We start from the raw sequence: 12,792 nt of genomic DNA, 5'->3' as shown, positions 1-12,792 counted from the left end.
ACATAATAACATATATAATGAGATGTTACAACTCAGAAAGACAAATGTGATGGTTAGGTTATTGTGTCAACTTGACCACGTAATTGTGCCCACTTGTTTGGTCAAGCAAGCACTGGGCTAACTGTAATGCAGGGCATTTATGGACTTTAGTCACCATTGACTTTACTGCAGTGGTAAATCATAGATAGCTGGTTATAATTACATCAGTCAGGGAGAGTGGTGCTTAACCTAGTCAGTTGAATCCCTTAAAAGGGGAAGTGATTCCAGCATTGAGAGAGAATTTCCCAGCTCATCTTTGGACAGCCAATATCTCCAGAACTCATCAAGAATCTTTGGAGCTCCTGGTTGCAGCCTACCTGTGGAACTTAGACTTGTGCATCCCCACAGCTGTGTGAGAGACTCTGATAAATCTCTTGCTATCGATGGATATCCTGTGTTGATTCTGTTTCCCTAGAGAACCCTGACTAATACAACAAAACACAATTTAAAAATGCACAAAAGACTTGAATGGACATTTGTCTCAAAGAAGAATTACAAATGGCAAAAAAAAAAAAAAAAAAAAAACACATGAAAAAATACTCAATATCACTAATGATTAGGGAAATGCAAAGCTTCGATGAGATATCATTTCACACCTATCAGAATGGCCACTGTATTAAAAAGATACCATTTCACATCTATTAGAATGGCCTCTGTTAAAAAGACAGAGAGCTATAAGTGTTGGAGAGGATGTGGAGAGATAGGAACACTTATTCACTGTTGGTGGGAATGCAGAATGGTACAGCCACTGTGGAGGACTGTTTGGCAGTTCCTAAAGAAGTTGAATATAGACTTGCCACGTGACCCCGCAATACCACTACTGGGTATATCCCCAGAAGAACTGAGAACAGTGACAAAAACAGACATCTGCACACTGATGTTTATAGTGGCATTATTCATGATTGCTGAAAGATGGAAACAAGCCAGGTGTCCATCAATCAATGAATGGATAAACAAACTGTGGTGTATTCACACGATGAAATATTATGCAGCTGTAAGAAAAAATGAAGTTGTAAAGCATATGACAACATGGATGAACCTGGAGGACATTATGTTGAGCGAAGAAAGCTAGACACAAAAGGACAAATACTGTATGATTGTGTTACTATAAACCAAATATATTGTGTAACATATTGTACGATTCAAAAAAAATTTTATATGTATCCAGTATACATTTATTTGAGAAATGTGTTTTTATTCACTGTATTTTCTTTTTATTGTTTATATTTTCAATTATTAAGTGTACAAAACAAAGTTTAAAAAAATTTATTTCTTCACGCTGTATAATAAAAGTAATAGGCTACAGAGTTATAAGCTTCTTTCTCTTGGAATTCTCTGATAGTAGAGCGCAGTGCAGTTATTTCTGCATTGCTAGAATAAATTAAAAAGTCTCTTCTATGCTTCTCTTCAAAAAGCAGTGAATAATAACAGAAGATGCATAAAAAAGCCCTTTTTTTTTTTCCTATTCATTCTGTACTATTGGAGCCAGTAATTTTACCATCACAGGCTACAATTTTAACTTTTTTTTTAAGCATTTTTTATTGTATTTTTTGAAGATATATAGACCACTACAATTTTCATTTTATCCACTTTAATAAACTTTGTCACCTCTCTGAATTCAACATCATTCAATACAAAAGCCTACACATGATTGCAGAATCTATGTATTTAGAGAGCCCTGAATTTGACTCTGTTGCTGACCTTCTGAGCCAGTGCTGAATTTACAGCCTTATCAAACTGAAGGAGAACTTGAAGGGCAAGTTGGGGTGATATGTTGAGACTGTATAAGCTCATCTAGGCTCTCCTGAAGACTGATTGTCAAAGTAGTGTTTCTATATAATTGATATGTCATGGCTTTGGAAGAAGAAACTTTTTTTTACTCAGGCTTGCATTGATGTCTGTCAGGTTACTTCCAGAAAATCTTCAGCTCACATTTCTCTTCTCTTTCCTATTTTAAAATTTGATATTTGTAAGAGTGCCTGTAGAGAAAGCACTTCCCGCCGTGGAAAGGTAAGAATCTGTGTAGAAGGAGCTCATAATACATGAGTTTAGGACTATAAATTTTCCTCTCAGCCCTACCTTTGCTGTATCCCATGTTTTGATAAGTTGTATTTTCATTTTCCTTCATCTCAAGATATTTATAGTTTCTTGTTTGACACACTTATTGTTTAGGAGTATGTTGTTTAGCCTTCACACATTTGTAAATTTTCCCCTTTCCCTTCTATTATTGATTTCTATCTTCATTCCATTTGATCTGAGAATGTGTTTTGTATAATTTCATTCTTTTTATATTTGTTGAGACCTGCTTTATGACCCAACATATGGTCTATCCTGGAGAAAGATCCATGCAGAAATTGAGAAGAATGTATAACTCGCTAATTTGGGATGCAAACCTTCTTTATATGTCTGTTAGGTAGCTCATTTATCGTTTCTTTGTTGATTTTCTGTCTAGTTCTATCTAATGATGTGAGTGGTGTGCTGAAGTCTCCAACTATTATTGTAGAGATATTTATAAACTCCAGAATCAAAAGATACAGGGAACAAATGAAAGAGCCATCTTAGGGGAGCTGATGTGTCTCAGTGGTTGAGTGCTGGCTTCTTTTCACTTATGAGGTCCTGGGTTCTGGCCCCAGAACCTCAGAATAAAAAAAAGTGGAAGCAGATGTGTCTCAAGTGGTTGAGTGCCTGCTTCCCACATGGGAGGTCCCAGGTTCGGTCCCCAGTGTCTCCTAAAATCAAGTAAACAAAAAAACCAACTCAGAGGAACCAATGTGACTCTGTGGTTGAGTGCTAACTTCCCACTTACAGATTCCCAGGTTCAATGCCTGACCCTGGTACCTCAAAAAAAAGACACAGGGAGTGGATGTAGCTCAATTGGTTGAGCACCTGCTTCCCATGTATGAGGTTCCAGGTTCAATCCCTGGTACCTCCTGGAAACAAAGGAAAAACCAACTCTCATTGACTCTCATTGGGGAGGGAATGTAGCTCAGTGGTTGAGCACCTACTTCCTATGTGCGAGTTCCCAGGTTCAATCCCCTTAAAAACAAAATTAAAAAACAGATATAGGCTGATAGAATGGATAAAAAAACATGAACCATCTGGATGCTACCTATAAGAGACTCACCTTAGAGCTGCCTTTTTCTGTTCTTTTATTTTTGTGAATTTGAAGTAAAGTTCTTAATAAAAATAAATAATAAGAGGCATTTTGGTGGCAGGGAGACCAATGATGAAACTTTTGTAATAGTTCAGTTAAGAAATTTTAGAGGTAAAGTATGGTGATGATGGCCCTCGAGGGCGGCTTATCAAAATTTCCATTTCCCAACAGAGATAGAGGGAGATGAGACTTCGTGTTTAATAAAAGGGAGTTTTTCTTTTTGTTTTGTTTTGTTTGTGTGTTTGTTCTTTTCCAGGAGGCACCTGGAACTGAACCTGGGACCTCCCATGTGGGAGGTGGGCGCTCAACCGCCTGAGCCACATCTGCTCCCTTTTTGTTTTAAGGTTCACTAATACTGATGGAAACCTCTCAAGTGTTTTAGCCATTGGCTTGGACAGGGAAAGGCCACCCATTAGATCTCAGGGCAGAGAAGCTTTTCCAGGAGCCTGCCTGGAAGACCTGTGCCCAAGTTTGAGGTTGGGGAGTGAGACTAGCAGGACCCTGTGAGATTAATCCATGGCACAATGCTCTTGCTTCTTTCCTCACAGCCAACCTACCCCCTACGCTGGGCAAATCTCAGGTGAGCAGCGTCCGCAAGAACCTCAAGCTGCACCTGCTGAGTGTGCTAAAGCACCCAGCCTCCTTGGAGTTCCAGGCGCAGATCACCACCCTGCTGGTGGACCTGGGCACGCCTCAGGCGGAGATTGCCCGCAACATGCCCAGCAGCAAGGATGCCCGCAAGCGGCCCCGGGATGACTCAGACTCTACACTCAAGAAGATGAAGCTAGGTAAGCTGAGAGGACGAGTTTGGGCCTGGAAGGAGGTGGGGATGGGACTCACCGTGTTTAAGTGTTTAATTATTTACAAAGGCTTAAACTATAAGCTTAATTTATACTAGTTGACACTATAAATTACCTTATGTAATATATAATAAATGTATAATGTTACGGAATGTATCAACATATTAATATATATATTTTATTAACAATTAAGTTGTTTAAATTATGCAGAAAATAAGAAAATGAAAATAGTCCCTCTTTTGTCCCTCTCTACGAAGTAACCACTCTGTGTTTTTTAACACTTCCTTTTGTTTCCTTTCAGAGATGCCTTCCCTTTGTTTCCTTTATGGGTGGGTGTTTTTTGCCGTGAAGTAATTTTTTAATGGTTGTATAGTTGTTTACTGATAGTATAAATAGATTATACAGCCATTAAAAATGACAGTTTTTTTCAACATCATGCTTGCTTAGGTAACATCTATAAAAGAATCTTTTTTTTTTTTATGGTGGCACTTACTTTGGTGCAAGTAGTGAGATGTAGGGATCTGTCTTTCCATAATTGCGCATAGTAAGCAGCCTTTTCTGTACCCTGATTTGCTTTCATTTACTAGTCATCTTGGAGCTCCTCCCATATCTGCACAGGGAAGTCTGCTGCAACCTTTTTTTTTTTAAGGATTTATTTATTTATTTCCCCCATCCCTTTGTTGTTTGCACTCGCTGTGTCTGTTCGTTGTGTGCTCGTCTTCCTTTTTTTTTTTTTAGGAGGCAGTAGGAATTGAACCCTGTGTGAGAGGGAAGTGCCTACTCTCTGCTCCCTGCTTTGTTTTTTCTCTCATTATGTTTTCCTCCTTGTACCTCTTGTTGCATCATCTTGTTGCATGAATTCGCTGTCCCAGCCCATTGTCTCAGCTCCCTGTCTTGATTGTCTTCTTTAGGAGGCACCAGGAACCGAATCCCAGACCTCCCATGTGGTAGGCAGGAGATGAATTGCTTGAGCCACATCCGCTTCCCTGCTGCATCCTTTTTAATGTTGCATAACAGCCTCTAGTGTGCATGGGCCTTTTTAACCAGTCCTCTGTTTGATGGACTTTTAAGTTGTGTCCATTTTTTAGATTATGAAGGTTGTGTAGTGGGACAATTTTGTGTGCATGTCTAGTCATAGGACACAATCCTAGTAGAATTACTGGGGCCAAAGGCATGCATGTTTAATTTTTTTTTTCTTTTTGTCCACCAGTTTTTATTTATTGCTTGAGATTCTTTGTCTTGAAATAATTTTGAATTTACAGGTGAATTACAAGAATAGTACAGAAAGGTTCTGTACTTGCCCTTCACGAGGCGTAGATCCCACATTGCACTTAGTTATTCCTCCCTTTAGTCTCCTGGATCAGTTCCTCAGCCTTTTCTTGTGTCTCGTGGCCTTGATCCTGTGAAGACAATAGGACAGATGTTTTGTAGCACATCCCTCTACTTGGGTTTGTTTTGGTTTTTTTTGTTTGTTTGTTTATTAAAGATTTATTTTATTCCCCCCCAACCCCATTGTTTGCACTTGCTGTCTGCTGTCTGTGTCTGTTATTGTATGTTGTCTTTGCTCATCTTCTTTTTAGGAGTCACCAGGAACCGAAGCCAGGACCTCACATGTGGTAGCAAGGCACCCAACTGCTTGAGCCCCTTCAGTTCTCTGCTTGTTGTGTCTCATTCTGCTTCCTCATTGCATCTCCTCATTGCATCATCTCATTGTGTTATCTTGTTACGTCAGCTTTCCCTGCCAGCCAATCATATCAGCTCACTGTCTTGCTCATCTTTAGGAGGCACTGGGACCTGAACCCAGGACCTCCCTTTGGTAGGCAGGTGCATAACTGCTTGAGCCACATCTGCTGTCCTCCAGTTGGGTTTGTCTCCTCTTTCCTCCTGATTGGATTCAGGGTATGTGCTTTGGGCAAGATGCTACACAAGTGTTGCCCTATCCTTCTCAGTACATGATATCAGGTGGTATGTTACGTTGGTTTGTCCCCCTATCGGTGATGGTAACTTTGAATAAGGTAACATCCACCAATTTTCTGTATTGTAAAGTGCCATTTTCCCCTTTGCAAATAAGTGGTGGGAGATATTTTGAGCCCATGTAAATAACCTCTTGCCCTTCAGACTTGTACCCAGTGGCTCTCAAATCCATTGATGCTTGTCGTCTGAACCTGTTATTACTATAACAGTTACAAAAAGGTGATTTTCTCTTGTTCCTTCTACATTTATTAGTTGGCACTCTTCTATAAGGAAGAGCTTTTTTCTCTGTACTTTATTTATTATCAGTGTGGACTCATGAATTTTTACTTTATTCCCTGGGTTATAATCCATTACTTTTGTTATTTATTTTGATGCTCAAATCACCCTGTATTTAACCAGTGGGAGCCTTTGTGCTGCTCCCTTTTTTTTAAGGAGTTACAGACCCAGGATCTAGTATGTGGGAAGCAGGGATTTAACCACTGAGCTACATCTGATTCCCTCCTGTCTTTTTAAAATGTTCTGTCAGTTCTTTTTTAGCATTCTCTTACTTCACGGCATGTAACAGATGTTCTAGACTCATCTTGTACTTTCCTTGCTCCAGCCCTGGAACAGCCATTTCTCTCAGGAGCCTTGGTCTCTTTAAGAAGGGAAGAGTTTCAGAAATAAAGATCTGGCCAGTAGATGTGCTTATTGCTGCTAGCTGTGCTTACATTATTGACAGTCATAGCTAATCTCCTTTCCGTAAACTTATACCCCGGCTGCAGTGTGTGAGCACTGGTTACACACACCCCACCCCCACCCCACAGCCCTAGATGTCCTGTAAACCTGCTGGGTGTACATAGGGATCCTTGCTTGGACTTGCATTTTTGCAGGGGTTGGAGTTGAGCTGTGCAACTTGCTTTTGTTTTCTAATCAGTAAACTTAAAAAATTTTTACTTTTAAAGATACTTAAATTACGTAAATGTTACATTAAAAACATAGGGGATTCCCGTTTGCCCCACTCCCTACCCCTCCCACACTTCGCCATATTAACAACATCCTTCATTAGTGTAGTACATTTATTACAATTGATGAAAACATATTGCAGCATTACCACTAAGTATATATTATAGTTTATATTATAGTTGAAACTCTCTCCCACACAATTTTGTAAGTTCTGACAAGATATATAATGGCCTGTACCTGTCATTGCATCGTCATTCAGGACAATTTCAATGTCCCGAAAATGCCCCTATATTACAACTGTTTTTCCTTCTCCCTCCTCTCAGAACCTCCGCTGGCTACTATCTCCACATCAATGATAAAAGTTCTTCCATTGCTAGAATAACAATAAGTCTATAGTAGAATAACTTATAGTAGAGTAAGTCTATTCTAGTCCATCATTGATTCCCCAATCCTGAGTATTCTGGCATGGTAATGCCCACACTGCCTCTAATTGAGAGGGGCTTAGACCCCATGGGGCAGATGGATGGGACTATCTTGCTTGCATTCGCAGACTTTCTCTGTTCCTTGGGATGGCCCTGCCCATCATCATCTTCTTGTTAGTTGTCTTGGGTGAGTCTGATGAACTGGAGAGTAGGTGTCGCAACTCTGTTGACATTCAGGGCCCGACTGGCCCATGGGAAGCCCAAAGATTTAAGTCTCTTGGACATAAACTGGTCAACTCTAGTACTAACTATAGGTTCAAATAGGAGGGGCAGAAGAGCCATGTGTAGGGAAACCACAACTGAGTCCATTTCTGTCACACTGGGAAGCATAAATTCCAAAGTAGGGTCCACTGGTAGGGCGCCGATCTCTTGAGCTGTCAGCCCTGCCTCTAGTGTCTGGATGTCTCCAGACCCCTCAGGAGCCCCTCTATTTGAGGCAGTATTTACCGTGGTAGTCATTGAGATCCTGGTAAGATATGCATAAGTATAACCTCTGGAATGACCTCCTCACTCACTCTGAAGTCTTGTAGCCATATAAACTCATTTGTCTTTACTCTTTCCCCCTTTTGGTCAAGGTCTTTTTCCAATTGCATTGCTAGTTGGTGCTTGGTTGTAATACCTTGGTGCCAAGGAGACTCATCCCCAGGAGACATGTCCCATGCCAGGGGGTGGGGGGGGAAGGTAATGCATTTATATGCTGAGTTTGGCTTAGAGGCCACATTTGAGCAACAAGGAGGCTCTTAGGTGGAATATCTTTTTCATGTATTGGCCATTTGCATTTCCTTGAAGTGCCCATTCATAGTTGCCTTTGCTCATTTTTCTATTGGATTGTTCAACCTTTTTAAACTGAATTATATATGCCCTTGGTTAATGCTGGGTATCAGCTCTTTGTTACACATGGTGGCAAACTTTAAAAAATAATTTAAAAATTTTTATTTACAGTCTCTACCCACCAATAGCTGGATAACATTTCATCCTGTCTTTGCCATGATTTTCTTAGATAATCACCCTGTTGAACATTACAGTCTCTCCATTTTTGTAAATACTGCTTCAAGGAATATCTTTTACTGAAAGCTTTTTTCCTAATGCTCAAATTATTAGTTTTTTTTTTCTTGGGCTGTGTACTAGTCAGCCAAAGGGATGCTGATGCGAAGTACCAGAAATCTGTTGGCTTTTATAAAGGGTATTTTATTTGGGATAGAAGCTTACGTTTACCAGGCCATAAGCATCAGTTACTTCCCTCACCAAAGTCTTTTATCATGTGTTGGATCAACATGGCTCCCACCATTCAGCCTTCCTCTTCCTCTTAAGGCTCCGTGATTCTAGCTTCTTCCAGTATTAGCTGCAGGCTGGGATAAGCTTTGTCTCTCTTCCCCGGGGCTTGTTTTTTTCTGGGCTCAGCTGCTCTGTTTTTTCTACAAGGTCAGCTGTAGACAATCAGGCAAATAGCTTGTCTCTCTTCCCAGGGCCTCTTTCTCATGACCAAGCCCCTTTGTGTGTGTACCTCCCAGGCTCCAGTTCAAAACTCCAACTAACTCCTGTGCCTTGTCGTTTTCTCTGAGTCCCCGCCCACCAAGAGGGTGGAGATGCAACATCCTCCTGATGTGGCCCAATCAAAGCCTTAATCGTTATTCAGTCAAGTAAAAGTAAAACGTCTGAATCCTATATAATCTAATATGCCCAGAGGGACAGACCACTTTACAAACGTAATCCAATATCTGTTTTTGGAATTCATAAACTGTATCCTTCTGCCACAGGCTGCAACAGCTATACTGCATTCACCAGCCCACTACTGACAAACATTCGGTGCCATTTCTCTGTACAGTCTGTGCTGCTGTGAATTCTCTGTACATTTTTCCTTACATGCATATGTGAGTAAGTTTTTAGAGTAGATACCTAGAAGTGGAATTACTGTTTGAAAGGGGTATACATGTTTTAAATTTCAATACACTGTAAAATTATCTTTCCAAAATGCTGTACAAGTTTACATTTCCATGAGGGACTCATTCATGTACTCATTATTTCACTGTCTTACTAACAGCTGTTATCAAGTTGTCTTTTCTCAGTCATGTAAGCAAAAAATGCTATCTGATTAATTTATTTTGCATTTCCCTGATGCCTAGTGAACTTGAGCACTATTTCAGAGACAGAAGTCTTGAAGCAGTAAAGTTCTATGGATTGTATTAGATGATCTATTCATTAGTGATACTGTTTTCTTAAAGTTTATTGTGATCAGCAGAGCACATGTGGCTTATTCCCATTTCCCAGATGAGGAGAGCTAAGGCCCAGAGACCAGAGAGGCAGGGACTTGCTCAGGGCATGTGGCAATTGGAAGACAGAGCTGACTGTGGCCCTGATCTTCATCCCCTGTGCTGCTCTTGTCTGATGGGACTGGCTGGAGGCAGCAACCGCCTGGCTCCCCTGGGAGGAGGGGGACCCGCTGCTCTGTCTGGAGCTGGCATCTTGTTCCTCTCCCCCATCGCAGAGCCCAACCTGGGGGAGGATGATGAGGACAAGGACCTGGAGCCAGGCCCATCAGGGACCTCGAAGGCCTCAGCGCAGATGTCGGGCCAGTCAGACACAGACATCACCGCTGAATTCCTGCAGCCTCTGCTGACACCCGACAACGTGGCCAATCTGGTGAGGATGGGTGGGAGCCATTTACCACCAGGGCCGGGAGGAGGGATCTTCCAGTCCTTTCCCCTGCCTTCGCTGTACTCTGTCCCCTTCATTTCAACTTGGGTGCCACTTCTTCAGGGAGTTAGAGCCACCCTTGGCCCCCTGATGCATCTCATGGCACCTTTACTTGCTCTCAGGGACCACCTGTGATCGTTGCTCTTTTTCTCTCTGACTCCCCAGCAGTCTGAGTGCCACAAGAGCAGGCCCGGGTCTGTCTTAGTCACTGTCGTTTCCTCAGCATTGCCTAGACATGGACCATGTTTGCTGAGCTACTGATTAAACCAAGGCCCCTCTTCCCTGGACATCCCACAGGTCCTCATCAGCATGGTCTACCTGCCTGAGGCCATGCCTGCCTCCTTCCAAGCCATCTACACCCCGGTGGAGTCAGCCGGCACCGAAGCCCAGATCAAGCACCTGGCTCGGCTCATGGCCACGCAGATGACGGCGGCGGGACTGGGTCCAGGTGAGGGCCGGGTGGTGCAGACCCAGGCCAGGGTTGGCAGCATGGGTTTGGAAACATGTTCTTACTTCCTCATAGTTCTGACATGAAGATTGCATGAGTCCTCACATGTAAATAATTGAAGGTCCCATAGAGATGGGGCGTGCTCAGATTCCAGTCCCTTAGACCGTGTTTTTTGGGTTTTTTTTCTTTGTTTTTAGGAAGTACCAGGGATTTTAGCCCAGGACCTCATACATGGGAAGCAGGCGCTTAACCACTGAGCTACATCTGCCACCCAATGAGAGTTGGTTATTTCATTATTTGTTTTGTTTTTTGGAGGTACCAGGAATCAAACCCAGGACCTTGTATGTGGGAAGCATGTGCTCAACCACTTGAGCCACATCTGCTTCCAAAAAACAGGTCCCATTAGTTTTATTAATTTTTAGGAGGTACTTATCAGGGGTTGGACCCAGGACCTGGTGTGGGAGGCAGGCACTCAACCATCGGGCTACATCCACTCCCCTTGGACAACCTTTTGACACCCGGTCTCATTCAGGTGGAGTTCAGGGGGGCATTCTGTGATAATCCCCATTCTATAGATGAGAAGACCAAGGCTCAGTGGTAGTAGGCCAAGGCCACATGGACAATCCATTGAGTGTGGCTGGGGTTTGAACACAGTTCGGTGACTCCAGAGTCAGTCTTCACTATTGTCCTTGATGATCTTTAATAAAGAGTGTCCTGGGTATCAACATGTCTTTGGGTCATGGAGGGGATACTGAGCCCCAATATACTGGAGAAAATAGAGGCCTCAAGAGCTCAACAACCTCATCCAAGGGTTGCCAGAGAATGAGTGGCTGAACCAGGCTCCAGTCCAGTTCTGTTGGATTTTCAAAGCCCAAGCTCTTAATACTGCAGCACTACTGGGGTCTGGCCTACAGTAAATGTTCCATGTGTGGTCGCTGGCAAGTGTATTTTCATTATGAATAGCAAGGAGGTGGGGCTGGTGCAGGGGCTGTGGAGGAGCTGATTGGGTTTGGTGATGCGTCCCTGTAGTACAGTGGATGAGGAAACAGTCTTTTAAACCTGACTGCCTCAGTCACTAGGTAGCACTGTAACTCTGGTCAAGTTACTTATCTTCTCTGAGCCTCAACTTTTTCCCCATGTTACAGTACTGTTGAGGTACACAGTGATAGGCACAGCTCATAAGTGTACAACTGAGTGAATTTCACAAAGTAAACACCCTATTGTAACCACCACCCAGATCAAGACAGAACATTTTCACCATCCAGAACGTTCTTCTTTCCAGTCAGTAGTCACCAAACCACCTCCAGAGTTAACAACCACAGTTCTGATTTTTATTTATTTATTTCTTTTTTAAAGATTTAGTTTTTATTTTTTTCTTTCCCCTTCCACCCCCTCCCCCCCAGTTGTCTGCTCTCTGTGTCCATTTGGTGTATGTTCTTCTGTGTCCACTTGTATTCTTATCAGCAGCACTGGGAATCTGTATCTCTTTTTTTTTTTTTTTTTTAAAGATTTATTTATTTATTTAATTCCCCCCCCCCCCCCCCCCCGGTTGTCTGTTCTTGGTGTCTATTTGCTGCGTCTTGTTTCTTTGTCCGCTTCTGTTGTCGTCAGCGGCACGGGAAGTGTGGGCGGCGCCATTCCTGGGCAGGCTGCTCTCTCTTTTCACGCTGGGCGGCTCTCCCTACGGGGCGCACTTCTTGCGCGTGGGGCTCCCCCACGCGGGGGACACCCTTGCGTGGCACGGCACTCCCTGCGCACATCAGCGCTGCGCATGGCCAGCTCCACACGGGTCAAGGAGGCCCGGGGTTTGAACCGCGGACCTCCCATATGGTAGACAGACGCCCTAACCACTGGGCCAAAGTCTGTTTCCCTGTATCTCTTTTTGTTGTGTCATCTTGCTGTGTCAGCTCTCCGTGTGTGCAGCGCCACTCCTAGGCAAGCTGCACTTTTTTGCGCCAGGCGGCTCTCCTTACGGGGCGCACTCCTTGCGCATGGGGCTTCCCTACGTGGGGGACACCCCTGCTTGGTAGGGCACTCCTTGTGTGCTTCAGCACTGCGTGTGGGCCAGCTTATCACACAGGTCAGGAGGCCCTGGGTTTGAGCCCTGGGCCTCCCATGTGGTAGGCAGATGCTCCATCCATTGAGCCAAATCTGCTTCCCTCATTTTTAGCTCCCTAGATTATTTTTGCCTATTCTTGAATGTCATATAAATGGAGAGAGCCTGGCTTCTTTTGCTTAGCATGAATTTTTTTAGAT

At 43.1% G+C, this 12,792-nt stretch overlaps 1 protein-coding gene across 1 annotated transcript in view; it reads left to right on the top strand.

Annotated features, from left to right (window-relative positions):
• SYMPK (symplekin scaffold protein) overlaps window positions 1-12,792 on the top strand; it is a 50,579-nt gene that overhangs the window by 20,833 nt on the left and 16,954 nt on the right. Inside the window, exons 9-11 of the mRNA XM_012520840.3 lie at window positions 3,742-3,981; window positions 9,880-10,034; window positions 10,386-10,536. Coding sequence (XP_012376294.2) covers window positions 3,742-3,981; window positions 9,880-10,034; window positions 10,386-10,536 — 546 coding nt within the window. The remainder of the gene's footprint in view (window positions 1-3,741; window positions 3,982-9,879; window positions 10,035-10,385; window positions 10,537-12,792) is intronic.

Source organism: Dasypus novemcinctus, chromosome 18 (assembly GCF_030445035.2).
Source record: "Dasypus novemcinctus isolate mDasNov1 chromosome 18, mDasNov1.1.hap2, whole genome shotgun sequence".
Taxonomy (NCBI): domain Eukaryota; kingdom Metazoa; phylum Chordata; class Mammalia; order Cingulata; family Dasypodidae; genus Dasypus; species Dasypus novemcinctus.
The sequence above is the reverse complement of the archived record's forward strand: the minus strand, read 5'-3'. Positions and strand labels throughout refer to the sequence as shown.